Source organism: Gorilla gorilla, chromosome 15 (genome assembly GCF_029281585.2).
Source record: "Gorilla gorilla gorilla isolate KB3781 chromosome 15, NHGRI_mGorGor1-v2.1_pri, whole genome shotgun sequence".
NCBI lineage: Eukaryota > Metazoa > Chordata > Mammalia > Primates > Hominidae > Gorilla > Gorilla gorilla.
Genome location: NC_073239.2, coordinates 106990761 through 107007425, shown reverse-complemented (window position 1 = coordinate 107007425; position 16665 = coordinate 106990761). Strand labels below are relative to the sequence as shown.

The 16665-nt window shown below is 45.6% G+C and overlaps 2 protein-coding genes across 2 annotated transcripts in view; both read right to left on the bottom strand.

Annotated features, from left to right (window-relative positions):
* KCNK13 (potassium two pore domain channel subfamily K member 13) overlaps positions 1-2552 on the bottom strand; it is a 123903-nt gene extending 121351 nt beyond the window's left edge. Inside the window, exon 1 of the mRNA XM_004055562.5 lies at positions 1772-2552. Coding sequence (XP_004055610.1) covers positions 1772-2105 — 334 coding nt within the window. The 5' untranslated portion in view covers positions 2106-2552. The remainder of the gene's footprint in view (positions 1-1771) is intronic.
* Positions 2553-2574: 22 nt separating this feature from the next.
* LOC134757143 (uncharacterized) lies at positions 2575-16162 on the bottom strand. The gene is made up of 3 exons (XM_063698160.1): positions 16116-16162; positions 3386-3895; positions 2575-2936 (listed from the first exon to the last, which is right to left on the bottom strand). The coding sequence occupies exons 1-3, from the start codon at positions 16160-16162 to the stop codon at positions 2672-2674; spliced, it is 822 nt and encodes a 273-aa protein (XP_063554230.1). The 3' UTR covers positions 2575-2671.
* Between the last annotated feature and the right edge of the window lie 503 nt (positions 16163-16665).

The following is a 16665-nucleotide window of genomic DNA, read 5'->3' as shown; positions in this document are numbered from 1 at the left end:
GGTGGGAAAGATTCAGCCATCAAATCTCCCATCAAAACCATCCTAAGTAACCATTCAATCTAAAAATATCCTGTACTTGCTATGCAAACACAGTAGAGTCGAGGTCACTTCCCAAGTGACACCTCCTAATCAGTTTGTTCATCCCAAGTCTTGCCTATGTGGAGATTCTGGAACTGGCTTCTGGGACGTGGGAGGCGATGTGAGGAGGGGCTTGTGGAACACGGCTAAGAGTCCAGCAGAGAATGTGGGCTCAGGGGGAGAACCATGGGGGTGTTATTCCTCCTTCACCAATCTTGGGCCCATTCTGGTCTGCTGCAAGGTTTCCTGCCTGATACCCAGTTATGGTGGTGCCATCATGGCCTGCTGATGGGCCGCGCCATCTGGGATAGGATGGGGGCTGGGAGCCAGGCACTTCAGATACAGCCTGTGTGTCCCTAATCATACTGGTCCTCTGCCTCGCCTCCTATGCATCAGCTGAAGCCCTGGATTCCTGGACTAGCCCTGGGAAGTCTTTCATGATGAATCTGACCTGAAGCCAATCTCTTTTGTCTTTTGTGCTGCTTCTCCTGGCAGAATGTCTATGTAGCACAGCCACGTGTGGGAGCCTCAAGGAGGCTCAACTTGTCGCCCCACCTCACCAGCGAGCTCTTCTAGAGTGCACAGGGGCAGTAGCTACAGAGCGCTCATCACATGCACCCTGGGCTGTTTGCAACTGCCAGCCTTTTTTGCAGCTTGGAGGCCACTTCCTCTCCGTCTAACTTTTCCAAGCTCCCTCCCCTGCTCCAGGTCTCTTTTTGCCCCCCTCAGAATTTATTTCTACAGCATCTTCCCTAACCCCCATTAATCACTTGATTATTCTTCAAGGATGAACAGTCTTTAGGGGTGTGGCGCAGACTCCCCCAAATCATTTTCCTTCTGCTGGGAAATAAACACAGCTGATTGTAGCTGTGCTACATCTTTGCTAAAAAATTCTCAATGGCTCCCAGGTGCCTCTAGGTAAATTCCAGCTCCTCAGTCTGTCAGTGAAGGTCCTACCCCCGCCTCCATCCCATTAGCCAGCAGACCTTCCTAGTCTTCCTTCCACCACTCCAACCAGCTCATGGGACCCCTGAGTGCGATTCTCTCCTACTCCAGAGTGCGACGCGCTTTCAGTTCCCAAACCCAAGTTATGCCTAACACGAATTGATTCAGCCCAAAGGTCACTTCCCTGGTTCTTCCTGGTGGAAAATTTTCCATCTTTTGAACCGTCATTGGCACTTTTGCTTCCTCACTTTCAGTCTGGTGTTCTGATTTTTTCTCGGTAAGTGTGAAGTCGAGGGCAGAATCTTTTAAAATCTGCACTTCCCCTCTGACTGACTCAGTAAATGTTTAGTTTCCTGTCCCTATCTGTAAAAGCCTTCTTCCCCATGAACTCAAGCCGTGTCTCCTTCATTAGACTGAAAATCTCCCAGAGCAGAGCGTCTCCAATTTAAGGATCATTCCAATCCTTTGGGGACTTTGTTAACATGCAGATTCTGACTCGGCAGGTCCTCAGAGGGGACTGAGACTGCATTTCTAACAAGCTGCCAGGTGACGCTGAAGCTGCCGGTGCCTGGACCACATTAGAGCAGCGGGGAGGCAATACCACCTGTTGATCAGGCGACAGCTCATGTCAGTGGAGTCGGGCTGGGCGCCCAGATGGATGAATGAAAGGATGAGAGCGTCGGTCTTGCCCCCCGGAGGAAGTGGAGGCCGCCCGGAGGTTGTCAGCGAGTCCGGCCAGCACACTTACCTATGGTGGAAACGACGGTGCCCACGAAGTAGAAGGCGCCGGTGAAGTCCCAGCGCGGGCGGACGTTGTCCACGCGGATGCCGGCCCGAGTGGCCTCCTCGTAGTGGCGGAGGAAGCCGCGCAGCTCGTCGCGGCTCAGGTTGTGGCCGCGGCTGAAGTTGGCCAGGCGCTCCTCCCAGCGCTGCTTGGCCTGGCGCTCGTGCGCCAGCTCCAGCGCGGAGAAGACGGCGGCGCCGCCCAGCAGGTAGAGCACGATGAGCGCGGCCAGCAGCAGAAAGCGCGCGTTGTCCTCGTTCAGGTGGCCCGGGCCCCAGCTGAAACCCCGGCCAGCCATGGCCGGGCCTCCGGGGGCAGCCCCCAGGCCCACGGCACCGGGCGTCGGCGGAGTCTCGCCCACACCCCGGGGAAATAAGGGCCCCGGCGCTCAGCCAGCTCCCGGGCGCCCCACCGCCGGCTCGCCCATGACCGCCGGGCGCTCCCGCAGGCCGCGAGGCTCCCCCGGCCGCCGCCTCGGTAGTTCCTGTGGCGCCAGCTCCCCACGTCCTCCTTGACTCCTAGTTTCAAATCCGCTTTGTCGCCGCCGTTCCCCTCCACTCCCCCTGCTCTCCTCGGAGTTCTCCTTAACGCTGAAGGTCCCGGGGAACGGGCGCAGAGTCCACGTCTGCTTGGCGCTGGGATGCGGGCGCAGTTTCCACCCCGGCTCCCTGTCCGGCTCAGATAGGGGAGGGGGCGTGGCGCGTCTCCAGGGCAAGCTCGAGCGAACTCGAGTTTCCCACAAAGAGAAGGTCGCGGGGCGGGGCGGGGCGGGGTGGGGGGGCGGTCCGGAGGTCTGCGGGTAAGCAGAGCGCCGGGGTCCTGGGTCCTGGTTCCTTTGACTATCGCTTCGCAGGCCGCCGACGGCTAGGACGCGGGTGTCAGTCTGCTGGCTTTGTAGGTGCCTCCCCAGGTAGATCGACGATGGTGCCTCCTAGTTGTGGTCGTGGTGTCGCGCTGAGCCTGTGGCCTCCCGAGTCTCCGAATCGGCTGCCGGGGCTTAGGGATGGAGGGGGTCCAGGGCGGGCGCATGGAGAGAGGGGCTGTGCTGAGCGGCGTCCGAGGGCTGCGGCGTCCGAGGGCTCCGACCTCCGGCCGGGCCCCAACGCTGCGCATCCGTTGGGCGGACGGGCTGGAGAGAGGAGACCAGAAAGGGAGGTTGGAACAGGGAGCAAAGGAAGTTAGGGGCTTCTCCCCGGGCAGCCTCCCTCGCCTTGACCATGCCAGAGAGCCCTTGGTCTCTGGATCCTGCGCGGGGGCGTCCTCTGCGCCTACTAGTAGGCTCCGCCCGGACCAAGCGCGCACAGCGAGCCAGCCCCGCTTCCGGAGAGGAGGCCAAATACTGGGGGCTGGAAGGGCTCCGCGGCCAGGAGACCTTGACCTTGGAGAGTTCCATCTCTTCCCCCCGAGCTTGGCTGCCTAGTGCGTTCCAGAGTTTTGCCTGGACGCGGGGTCCGCGCAGAAGGCATCCCCCACCTCATGCAGAACAGTAGCAAGGCTCTCCAGCAAACCGCCGGGGCCCCCTCCCCGACACCCCGCCTTGTAGCGGGCGCTGGCGCCGCTGCCGCGCTCAGATCTCACCTTCCGGGGAGCGCCCTCTCCGCGCCGCTCCGTCGGGACTGTTCCCGGGCCTCCTGGCAGCCGCGGCCCTGCCCTGCCAGCCGGCGCGCGAAGCACAGGTCCGCACCGCGCTCTGCCTTCTCAGGCGGGCGCGCTCCGACGCTGCAACAGGTGGAGCCGTGCGGCTGCCAGCTGCGGCGACTCCACCCGGTCGCCCGCCTCCTTGAGCGCGGGCCCGCCTCCTGCGCTGGTCTCCGCGGGTAGACGCCCGGCGTTCGAAGGGCCGACCCGGGGCTGCAGTGCTCCCACCAGGGCGCGCAGATCTGGGTAGTGGATGCAGAACCAGCTGGTGGGACGCTCAGCCGGTCCGCGTGGGCCCTCCGGGGCCGGGAGAGGGCGCTCTGCCCCCTCCAGACACATCCCGCCCCCGCCCGCGCACACAGCCCCGCGCGGCCCTCCGGAATCACTCGCCCGGGCGTGTGGGAGCGAATCTGTACGCGGAGACGAATGGATACGTGGGCATCTTCCCACCTTCCGAGAGAGCGGTTTCAGGCTCAGAGCCCCACACACCACCCTTACGCACCAGGAGCAGAGACAGAAGGGCTAGGAGCCCTGTTGAGTAAAACCGTGTGATTTCGAATAAAGAAACACAGCTCTGGCGAGTGCATTTTCATCAGAAACCCTGGTGCTGTTAGCAGTCCTCTCGGCTCTGTTACTCACTCCCCAATGCCCCTCTTTCATCTAGCCTTCTGAGGGGCAAGAGCTTTAGGGGCATCGCGAGAATGGGTGCATGTGTATACACCCAGGGTGAGTACTGCAATTACCTTTTAAATCCATTTTATTATGAAAAATTTCAAACATTCTAAAAAGTTGAAAGAATTTTACAGTGAACACCCGTATACCCACCACCTAGATTCTACAATTAACATGTTACTATACTTGATTTATTAGATATCTACCCGTCCCTCTGTCCATCCATCAACCCATCTTGTTTGGATGCATTTCAGAGTAAGTTGCAGAGCTTGGTACACTTCCGCCCTCATCCCCAGTACTTCTGCCTGCATATCACTACGTAGGGTTCAATATTTACTTGCAGAATTTTTTTCCTTTTCGGATAAAATTTACATACAATGAAATGCACAAATCTTAAGTGTATCATTAGGTGAGTTCTGACAAATGGGTACACCTCTGCAAATCACCTATCCAACCTACCAGCCAAACATCACCAACAGGGTCCCCCTAAGTCCCTTCCCTGTAACTCCCTACCCACATTCATTCCTCCAGAGAAAACCACTGTTCGGAATTTTTCTACCATCGATTACTTTCGCTTTTATAGAACTGTTTTTTTGTTCTAAATCTCCATATAAATGGAATCATGCCGGTATGTACTCTTTTGTGGAAAACATTATGTTTTTGAGATTTACCCATGTTATATGTCTTAGTAATTCCTTCCTCTTTATTGCTAGTTTTTCATTGTTTGGGTATACCATAGTTTGTTTATTCATTCTCCTATTGATAGAAAGGAGAACTGTTAGAAAATTTTGGTCATCATAAATAAAACTGTTAGGAACATTCTTGTACAACTATGTAGGCATATGTTTTCATATCTCTTACGTAAAGATCTAGGAGCGGAATTGCTGGGTCATAGGGTAGGTGTGTATTTTGCTTTATGAGAAACTGCCCGACATTTTCCCAAAGCAGCTGTACTGACAGTGTACAATAGTTGTGGATGCTCCGTATCTTTGTCAACATTTGGCAGTATCAGTCATTTTAATTTTAAAACTACTGGTGGATGTAGCAATATCTCACTGTGGTTTTAATTTGCATTTCCCTGATGTCTAAAAATACTGGTGGATGTAGCGATATCTCACTGTGGTTTTAATTTGCATTTCCCTGATGTCTAATGCGCTTGCTGGCCACTTGTGTACCTTCTCTTGTGAATTTTCTGTTGAAATATTTTGCCCACTTAAAAAATTAGTTTCTCTGTTACTGAATTATAGAGATCCTTTATATATGCAGGATACAAGTACTTTCTCAGATACATATCTTGCAAATATTTTCTAACTCTGATTTGCCTATTTATTTTCTTAAATATGTTTTCTGTATGTTTGGTGCCCTTTGAGAAATCATTACCTCCTTCAAGGTTGCATAGGTTTTCTGTCTCCCCACACTTTTATATTTGGGTCTATGATCCATTTAAGTTTGTTTCCTTATGGTATGAGGTAAGAGTCAAAGGTCATTTTGTCCAGGTGGATTTCCAGTTATTCCAATGCTATTTGTTGAAAAGATAAATATGCCTGAGTTTCAGGAATTTAATTTGTTCATTATTTGCCCACCCTTATGCTAATACCACAGGATTTACATTACTTATAGCTCTATAGTAGGTCTTTAGTGGGACTATAATTGAGTCCTCTAACTTTGCTCTTCTTTTTCAAGATTCTTTGGATGTTATAAAACTTTTACACTTCCACTAAAAAATCATAGAATCAGCTTAATTTCCTCCAAAAAGCTGTGGGATCTTGATTTATGGGATTGTGTTGGATCTATTTTGGGAAGAACATCTTGACAATTCATGAAAGAGGTATATTCCTCTATTTATTTAGGGTTTCTTAACCAAGTTTTCATATGGAGATTTTGCACCTCTTGTAAATTCATTCTAAAGTATTTTATATTCTTTTGATGTTATTGTAAATGGAATTTCAAAATTTTACTGTTCAATTGTTTGCTGTAGTCCATAAAAATACACGATTGTTGCAAAAATACTTGAATTCTTCAACCTTGCTACTTTAGTCATCAGTTGTACGTGTTTTGTTGATTCCTTTAGGAGTTTCTTTGTAAATAATCATGTCATCTACAAGTTTTGCTTTTTTCTTCCTGATGTTTATCATCTTTTCCCCCTCTTGTCTGCAATGGCTAGAGCCTCAGTACATTATTCAATAGAAGTGGAAGCAGATATCCTTGTCTTATGATCTTAGGAGAAAACTTTCCTTTTATCATCATTTATATAATGTTAGCTGTGGGGTTTTCATAGAAACTATCGGATTAAGGAAGTTTCCTTTTATTGTTGTTTCTAGTTTTCTGGTGTTTTTGGTTTTTTGTTTTTTTTTTTTTGAGACGGAGTCTCGCTCTGTCGCCCAGGCGGGAGTGCAGTGGCGCGATCTCGGCTCACCTCAAGCTCCGCCTCCCGGGTTCACGCCATTCTCCTGCCTCAGCCTCCCAAGTAGCTGGGACTACAGGCGCCCACCACCAGGCCCAGCTAATTTTTTGTTTTTTAGTAGAGACGGGGTTTCACCGTGTCAGCCAGGATGGTCTCGATCTCCTAACCTCGTGGTCCACCCGCCTCGGCGTCCCAAAGTGCTGGGATTACAGGTGTGAGCCACCGCGCCTGGCCGAGTTTTTTGTTTTTAATGAAGCATGAATGAGTACTGAATTTTGTTAAATGCCATATCTGCATCTATGGTGATGATCATATAGTTTTCTCCTTTATTCTGCTAATATGTTGTATTTCACTGATTGCCTTTCTAATGTTAAGCCAATCTTGCATTTCTGGGATATGTTGCACTTGGGGTTTCCACTCTATTCTTTTTATTCCTCTACTTCTGAGTTTACTCTTCTTCTTTTTCTAGCTTATGGTGGATGTTTAGATCACCGATTTTAGACCTTTCTTCTTTGCTAATGTTAGTGTTGCTGGACTTTTCCTTAGCTCAGCTAAAGATGGGGTCCTTGTCCGTCCTACGGCCATGAAAATTTAGGTTCGCAGAGGGTTTGAAGGGTGAGTAACGCAGGGCTTTATTGGGTGAAAGGGAAGAAAAGGGAGAAGCAGGGACTCTTACTAGGCCAGAGTCCCTGCTAGAGCGCTTCCCGCCGGCAGCTTGAATCCCAGGTTCCACACAAGAAGAGGAGGGGCCGGGGCTCCTCCCTGCTGCAAGGGTCGTGAACTTCCCCAGGCTCCAGCTCCACCTCAGTAGGCAGGCTGGTTGGAGCTTCTCCAGCGACCCTCTCCCACTTGGCTCTCATTCGTATTTTTAAACTATACCTTTCCCTGTTAGCCTGGTGCTAGCTGCATCCTAAAAATTTTGGTATGTTGTATTTTCATATTTTATTCATATTATTTTCTGATTTTTTTTGGGCACATGATTTAGAAGCGTGTTGCTTAATTTCCAAATATCTGGAGTTTAAAAAAGACACATTATTTATTTCTAACTTATTTCCAGTGTGTTCAGAGAACCATATTCAGTATGTTTTCAATCTTCCTAAATTTGTTGAGACTTATTTAATGGTCCAACCAGATGGTCTATTTTAGTGAATGTACTATGTGCATTTGAAAAGAAAGTGTATTCTGCAGTTGTTGGCTGTAGTGTTCTATAAATGTCAGTTAAAAGTAATTGATGGTATTTTTATGATCTATCTTTACTGACATTCGATCTAGTTATTCTATTGATTGGTGAGAGGAATATTTAAAATCACCAGCTGTAACTGTGTAATCGTCTATTTCTACCTTTATGTAACTTTTTGTTTCATGTACTTTTAAGCTGTTATTAAACATATGCATTTATAATTATTGTATCTTATTGGTGTAGTGACCCTTTTATTAATATGAAATGTCCCTCTTTATCTCTGGTAATACCCTTTGCCTTGAAGTTTACTTTATCTGATATTAATCCAGTCACCACATTCTTTTGCTTGACATTTGCATGGTATCTTTTCCCATCCATTTACTTTTAACTTATCTGTGTAGTTTATGTATTTTAAGTGGACTTGCTGTGAACAGCATGCAGTTGGGTCTTTTTGGGGGGAATTTGTGTCAGTTCTGATAATCTCCATGATTGATCAGACCAATGCTGGTCAATAGAATTTATGTGATAATGGAAATATTTTATATCTGTGCTCTTCAATATACTAGTGAAATATGGGAGTCACTACTGAGCACTTAAAATGTGGCTACTGCAATGAAGAGACTGACTTTTAAATTTTATTTGATGTCAATTAACAAGTATTGCACGTGGCCTGTGGCTGCCGTCTTAGTGCAGATAGAGACCATTTACATTTAATGTAGTTGTTTATATGACCGGACTTAAGTCTGCCATTTTACTATTTGTCTTGTTTGTCCCCACTATTTTTGGCTTCTCTGTTCCACCTTTCCTGACTTCTTTTGGATTAACTGGGTCTTTTTAGTTAATAGAGTATTTTTCAGAGCAGTTTTAAGTTCACAGCAAAATTGAGAGGAAGGTACACATTTCCCAAATACCCATGCTCCCCCACACACGTAGCCTCCCCCACTATCAATATCCCCCGACAGAGCGGTACATTTGTTATAACTGACGAATCTACATTAACACATTATCAAAGTCCATAGTTTATATTAGGGTGCACTTTTGGTACTGTACATTCTATGGGTTTGGACAAATGTATAATGACATGTATCCACCATTATAGTATCACACAGAGTAGCTTCACTGCCCTAAAAATCCTCTAGGCTCTGCCTATTCATCCTACCACCCCCACTCCTGCAGCCTCTGGTCTTTCAACTGTCTCCAAAGTTCTGCCTTTTCCAGAATGTCACATAGGTATAATCATACAGTATGTAGTCTTTTCATATTGGCTCCTCTCACTTAGCAATGTGGATCTACGTTTCCTCTGTGCCTTTTCATGACTTGATAGCTCATTTTCTTAAGAGCGCTGGATAATATTCAATTATCTGGATGTACCACTGCTTATTTATCCATTCACCTATTGAAGAACATCTTGGTTGCTTTCAGGTTTTGGCAGTTATGGATAAAATTGCTATAAACATCTGTGTGCAGGTTTTTGTGTGGACATAAGTTTTCAACTCCTTTGGGTAAATATTAAGAAGTGCAATTGCTGGATCATATGGCAACTATATTTAGTTTTATAAGAAGCTGCCAAATTGTCTTCCAAAGTGGCTGTACCATTTTGCGTTCCCATGAGCAATAAATGACAGTTGCTGTTGCTCGATATCCTTGCCAGCATTTGGTGATGTCAGTGTTCTGGATTTTGGCCATTCTAATAAATGTGTAGTGGTATCTCATTGTCTTAATTTATACTTCTCTGATGACATATGATGTGTGGAGCATCTTTTCCTATGTGTATTTGCCACGTGTATATTTTGGTGAGGTGTCTGTAGCCTATTTCTTTTTAAGGGACAGAGCCTTGCTCGATTGCCCAGGCTGGAATTTAGTGGCACAATCATAGCTCACTATAGCCTTGAACTCCTAGGCTCAAGTGATCCTTCTGCCTCAGCCTCTCAGGTAGCTGGGACTACAGGCATGCACCACCATGCCCAGCTAAGTTTTTTTTTCCTTGTCGCCCAGACTGGTCTCAAACTCCTTGTTTGGCCCATCTTTTAATCTCGTTTTCTTATTGTTGAAATTGTAAAAATTCTTTGTATATTTTGGTTAACAGGGCTTTATCAGATAACTGTTTTGCAAATGTTTTTTCCCAGTCTGTGGCTGGGAGAAAATATTTTTATTCTCTTAATAGTGTCTTTCTCAGAGCAGACATTTTTATCTATTGGCTTTTTAGCTCTATCTCTACATTATTAAGTGGTTGCTCCAGGGATGAACGTTTCACAGCTAAGAGCTAACTAACATGGTATCACTTTGCATAAAATATAGATAGCTTACTGTATAGGGTCCTTTCCTATTCCCTTCCCTGCATCTATTATGCCACGATTGTCATTCAAATTATTTACATATGCTAAAATCCCACCAATTGTTTTTGTTTTTGTTTTTGCTTTTTTTGAGATGGAGTCTTGCTCTGTCGCCAGGCTGGAGTGCAGTGGCACAATCTCGGCTCACTGCAACCTCCACCTCCTGGGTTCAAGCTATTCTCCTGCCTCAGCCTCCTGAGTAGCTGGGACTACAGGCATGTGCCACCATGCCCAGCTAATTTTTTTATTTTTAGTAAAGATGAGGTTTCACCATGTTGGCCAGGATGGTCTTGATCTCTTGTTCTCATGATACACCCGCCTTGGCCTCCCCAAGTCCTGGGATAACAGGTGTGAGCCACCGCACCCGCCTATTGTTTACTTTAAACAGTAATGCACAGTTTAAAGAGGAGAAAGAAGACATCCTTTGTATTTACTCAGATGTTTACTATTTTCAGTGCCTTTTATTCCTTCTTAAAGATTTGAGTTTCCCTCTGGTAAAATCTCTCGTTAGCCTGAAGAACTTCCTCTAGCATTTCTTGTAATTTAGATCTGCAAATTCTCTTAGTTTCCTTTTATCTGAAAATATTAGTTTTTTTTTGTATTCATTCTTGAAATATATTTTTGCTAGATACAGATCTCTGGGGTGACTTTTTTTTCCTTTCAGCGTGTTAAAGATGATGTTGCACTGTCTTCTGGCCTCCAATGTTTCTAAAGAGAGGTCAGCAGTCATTTAAATCATTACTCCCTAGTTTCCTGTAGCTGATTTCAATATTTTCTCTTAAGTTTGGTCTTCAGTAGACTATGATGCACCTAGATGGGGTTTTCTTTGTATTAATCCTGCTTATTATTCACTGAACTTCTTGAATCTGTAACTTTATGTCTGTCACCAAATTTGGGAGTTTTTCGGCCATTACCATGGGAACTTTTTTCACATTCTTGCACAGTTTTAATAGCTGCTTTAATAGCTTTGACTAGAACTCCTTGGGGTTGATCTCCTTTGTCTCTTCTCTTGAGAATGAGGCATAATTTTTTGTTTATTCAGATAGTGAATAATTTTGGATTGTATGCTAGACATTGTATTTAGTGTATAATTTACATTGTGTTGTAGAAACTCAGGATTCTCTTACATTCCTCTGAAAAATAATTATTTTAAAACATGCAGTTAACTTGGTTGAACTCAGTGACAAAACTGTCTCCCCTGCAGTGGGAAGTAGTTCAACTTTTAGTTCAGTTCTTTTAGCCTTAGTTCTGCATGCATAGTTCAGTGGTCAGCTAGAGATTTGAGCAGTTTATATACAGAATTTAGGAATCCCCTCTCTGGCTTGCTTTTCTGTTATTTCCCCCTTTACTCTCGAGAGGCTGTGATGCTCTGAACTCTCTACTCTGGTTCCTCAAGCCAGCGAGACTGTAGATTGTACACTGGAGGCTTACCTGTCCTGCACGGTGCATGGACACCTGGCCTCAGGCTAACGGTGGTAAAAAAACAGGTAACTCACACAGTCCCGTGCCCTTCCTCCACTGACTCCTCTCCGGTATCTGCCTGCTTTTGGTCTATTTCAGTATCTTTAAGAACTTGGTTTTTAAAGAAGGTTTTTTTCCAGAGCTTACAGTTTTTATTTGCTAAAGAATTGGTCCAATAGGAACTCTTTGGCTCTGCCAAAAACCTGAAGTCACTTGGTTTCCCCCAACATTGTATAATGACATTTTCAAACACATCAAAGAAGAATTTTACAACGGCAGCTTGTAAATTGACCACTTAGACTGGACAATTAATTTTTTATTTACTTGCCTGATCATGTATCTACTTGTCCATTAATATATCTTACATTTTATGCATTTCAGAGTAAACTGCAGACATCCATATACTTGCCCCTAAATACTTCAGCATGTATATCATTAACTGGAATTCAACAACTGTTTAGTTTTTTCCTTTCTGATGTAGAATTTACATACAATGAATGCACATATCAGGATTTACATTGAGTATTTTAAAAATCAGCTTTATTGAACTATAATTTACATACAATAAAAATTACCAATTTGGTATATAATTCAAGGAGTTTTGTTAAATGTTACCAATGCCACAATTATGGTAGAAACATTTCTATAACCTCTAAAAGTTCCCTCATGCAGTCAAGTCCTTCTCCCGACCTTGCACTTACTTTTAAGCCACTTAATTATACTTTGAGCACAAGTGGGGGCCACTCCCTAGAACAGGAATTGGAGTCCCTTCACTGCCAGATGTGTCCTGGGGGTGGGGGCTGGGGGCAGGGACACAGAAGGGATGGAAAAGTGGAACCAGGTCTCAGACTGGGCTCTTCAAAAGTGTCTCTTGGTTGTCTCTAGAAAGTAGTTAAGTAGCTCATTAAAGCCATTACGTCTGCTCCTCTACCTAAAGGCAGATTCTGCCAATCCAAGCACAATTAAAGATGCTCATTTCTTGAGTGTGCTATGGTATTAGAGGAGATCAAGAAGCAGGATTTAAGAAGACTGAAACCTTAGGTTCACATACTTCTTTGAGCCTCAGTTTCTTCATTTATAAAATGGACTTCTTCCTGTGGGTGAAGTGGGACATGCCAGGCATGTAAGAGACACTCAGATATTTACTGTATGGATGCACCTGGTAAATGGTAAGGTTCTTGGCCAAGTATTTATTTTTAATCCCCAGCATGTTGTTTCTGATATTGAAGGAAGGTGACTGTATATCCTTTCTTTGCAAACTTAGGAGTGTCTTGTGTCAAACTTAGACAGTCTCATAACATCTAAAAACACTTGTCCGATCCCTCCGACCACACAGGTGACCCTCTCTCCAGCCACTTCTCCCCAAGCCATTTGGTGGCCAGTCACCAGCCCATTTTTCACACCCTCACCAGTGGTGCACACTGCCCAGGCCCTTCTCCCTTGGACCTCCCCGGTAGCACATCACAACTCCTTCCTTCCTTTCAGAGAAGCCTTAGAATCTGTCTGTCCTAGTAACTTTCCCTGCTTCCTTCCTACCCATTCAGATCCTCCCCTCCCATATCAGTGAGTTTATATCAGGCATCTGAACCAAAGGGTCAGCGTTCCCAGCAGGAGATGAATGGCTCTGCATGAGGGGGCTTTACTGACTGCGAGGCAAGCCCAGCCGGCCAACCTAAAGGCCCTCACCTCCACCTTCTCCCTCTTCACCAGCTATCAACTCACTCTTGGGGTTCACATTAACATGCATTCCCTAATTCGCCCAACCCCACCAATGAGATGCTGCCACTTCTCTCTGGGAGGCAGCAGGTATCACTAAAACAGTACTTGTAGGACAGGAAGTACGCTGCTCAGCTCTGCAGAGTTGTTCAGGGTGTGCTTCTGGGAGGCTCAGTCTAGGGAGGAAGACTTCCTTGTGAGCGGAGCCCCTTTCTGTGGGATGCAAAAAGGAGCTCCGTGGCCAAGATTCTTAAATCTATCCATCTTCCAGAAACAACTTCCATTTAGTAGTCTGGAAGCAGTATTTGTGGAAGAATGCTAGTTTCCAAAAGGCATGGGTTTTATCTTCTATACTTAATTGCCCCAGAGGCTGCCGGTTCCAAGCACTTTTATTTACTGCTAACAAATACAAATTGTTACAACTCACATTTCTGAAGTTCCTGCCACTGGTCAAGAGCACCACTTCATTTGATCATTATTACAACCCCATGAGGCAGGCAGGACAGGTATTAGTCCTGTCCTTAAAATGAGAAAAGGAAGACTCAAGAGACGTTACTGCAATGCCTCAAGGTCTCACCGCTTGGAGGAAGCAGAGCTGGGACTAGACAATTCTAATGAACCCTGAGTGTCTTGTGGCTGAGTCACCTCTCAGGCTTCAGTCAGATCTCAGGCCATTACCAGGTGAGTATCTGTCTTCATTCAGGGTGGATGAACGAGGGAACCTGGAAAGGAACACACTCATCGATATGTAAATTGAAGCAAAAATAAGTCTACTGTGTGCTACACACAGATATTTTCATTAAAAAGTGCTGGTCATGGCCGGGCACAGTGGCTCACTCCAGGAGTTCCAGACCAGCCTGGGCAATATGGCAAAACCTTGTCACTACAAAAAAAAAAAAAAAAAAAAAAAAAATTAGCTGGGCGTGGTGGCATGTGCCTATAGTCCCAGTTACTCCGGGGGCTGAGGCAGGAGAATTGCTTGAGCTTGGAAGGTCAAGGCTGCAGTGAGTTATGATTGCACCATTGCACTCCAGCCTGGGGGACAGTGCTGACCCTGTATCAAGGAAGAAAAAAAAAAAGTGCTGGTCATGACTCTTAAATTGATTTTGCCCTCTCCAGCCTGGGCAACGGTGCTGACCCTGACTCAAAAAACAAAAGTGCTGGTCATGACCCTTAAATTGATTTCAGGATTCATTAAAGGGTTGTGACCCATAGTTTAAAAAATCACTGTTGTAGGACACAAGGGTTCATTAATTTATGCGACTTTTTCAAGAAACTTTAAAAAATATTTCTCTACTTGGTTTCCTTTTGCTTTTCAATATATTCTACAAGTTTGCACAAATTATTTAAGAGGCATAGGTTTCTGTGGTGCAATATTAATAGGTCACCTAGGGACGCTTCTCACTGTGGAGGAGACATCAGGCAAATTTTCCATCTCCCTTTGGAGAACTTCCCATCTGCTCCCTCCCTCCCTCCCCATCAGGGGCAGCCCCAGGATCTGGAGTAATTGGATCAGGAAAGGACTTGTGACTCAAGACGGCCAATCCCATGCATCCAGGGACTTTTCCTGGGGTTGCTGAGTATTTTCTCTGGAATAAGGAGCTGGAAGAAAGATGGGATCCTAGTGCCACGGGGGAATCTTGGCCTCCAAGTATGGAGAGCTTGCTTGAGAATGAATGATGCCCACATTCTGGAAAGCAGAGCTGAAAGTTGGAGACAGTCTGTTACATTAGGGATTCCCTGGCTCCAGCACAGTTGCCAGACTTTTGTTAAAGTCTCTTTCATTGTACAAATCTAATTAACCTGGTTTCTTGTAACTATAAAAGAAACCTAATGTATTCTTTCATAAAAATATTCATAAAATATTGAGTAGCAAACATTTGAGGCTTTTAAATTTTAGTAATGTCAATTATATGAGAACAAAATCAGCATTCAGTTTAACTGTTAATTTCTAAAGAACCTATGAGCAAACAGCCATCCAGGGCATACACAGTAGCATCATCTATGTCCTCAGGTCCAGAAAGGGATAGCATTGGCTTAGCTAGGATAGACTTAGCACCTCAGATGGGGTACAGATCTTGTTCATTAACCAGCTGTGTAACCCTGAACCTTATTTTTCCCTCTATATAATAAAATTAAGATAGTATCACCTGCCCCATTGTGTGAAGATGTATATACCTATGATCATAAATTACGATTTGAGTTACCCGTAATAAATGCCCCATGCATGCAATTTCCCCTTTGCCTTTCCTTTCTAAGCTTCTCTTTTTGTATAATGAAAAAGGTGACTGGTCCAGATGCCTTCCAGTTCTTGATAAAAGCAATGGACGCCAGGTGTGGTGGCTTGTGCCCATAATCCCAGCTACTGCGGAGGCTGAGGCAGGAGGACTGCTTGAGGCCACAGTGAGTTATGATCGTGCCACACAGCACTCCAGCCTGGGTGACAGAGCAAGACTCCATCTCTTTAACAACAACAACAAAAAATAGCAAGGGGCTCTTTGAAAACCTTCCTACAAAGGGAACAGGAGACACTGCAACATGTGCCTTAGATACATGAACCATAAAGTTGGTCAGACTGTGGAGCTTCTTCAAGGCCTACTGTGAATAAAATATAATTTATACACATCGATTGAATTCTGCTTTAAAACAGACTTGATTGGAACTCTGTGAAATACGGGACAGGAGTTGCACCAAGACTTGCATGCTCTGCACACCACCCGCTAGTGTGGGCTGCCTCTTGCCCTCCGCATCTCTGGTATCTCCCATGCTGCCTTCTCTTCTGACATTGGCCTCATTCCTCCAGCTCTGTGCTTTAGATCTACTGAGTCAACAAAAACGGTAGGTTTCAGAAAATTTAATAGATCATACTTAACAGTGCAAGTGTTCAGCCCTTGATGCTCTTACCTGAAAGGAGCCCACTCCACTTGTAGGTCTGGCTTTAATAATTCCATGGCTCAGTCCTGCACACTGATGTGACATTTAGTGGGTGACTTTATGTGCTGCTAGTTGGTTCTGTCATGTCAACCACGATTTGCTATTACAGCGGATGAAAGCGTACCCAGTCTTGTATATATAGTTACATATCACGTATGCCAAGTGTATTAGTCCATTTTCTTACTACTATGAAAAAATACCCGAGACTGGGTAGTTGATAAAGAAAAAGAGGTTTAATGGACTCACAGTTCCACGTGGCTGGGGAGGCCTCATAATCATGGCAGATGGTGGAGAAACAAAGGCACATCTTAACATGGTGGCAGGCAAGAGAGCACGTGCAGGGAAACTCCCATTTATAAAACCATTAGTTCTCATGAGACTTATTCACTATTACAAGAAGAGCATGGGAAAAACCCACCCCCATGATTCAGTTATCTTCCACCAGGTCCCTCCCACAACATGTGAGGATTATGGGAGCTACAATTCAAGATGAGATTTGGGTGGGGACACAGCCAAGCCA

Bases quoted from the DNA above. Each gene is read 5' to 3' on its own strand.
- LOC134757143 (XM_063698160.1), bottom strand. From the start codon at position 16,162: ATGGAATTATTAAAGCCAGACCTACAAGTGGAGTGGGCTCCTTTCAG. The intron at 3,896-16,115 runs GTAAGAGCATCA...CTCTCTCGGAAG, and splicing joins GTGGAGTGGGCTCCTTTCAG to GTGGGAAGATGCCCACGTAT. The intron at 2,937-3,385 runs GTGAGATCTGAG...TCCTCTCTCCAG, and splicing joins GAGAGGGCGCTCCCCGGAAG to CCCGTCCGCCCAACGGATGC.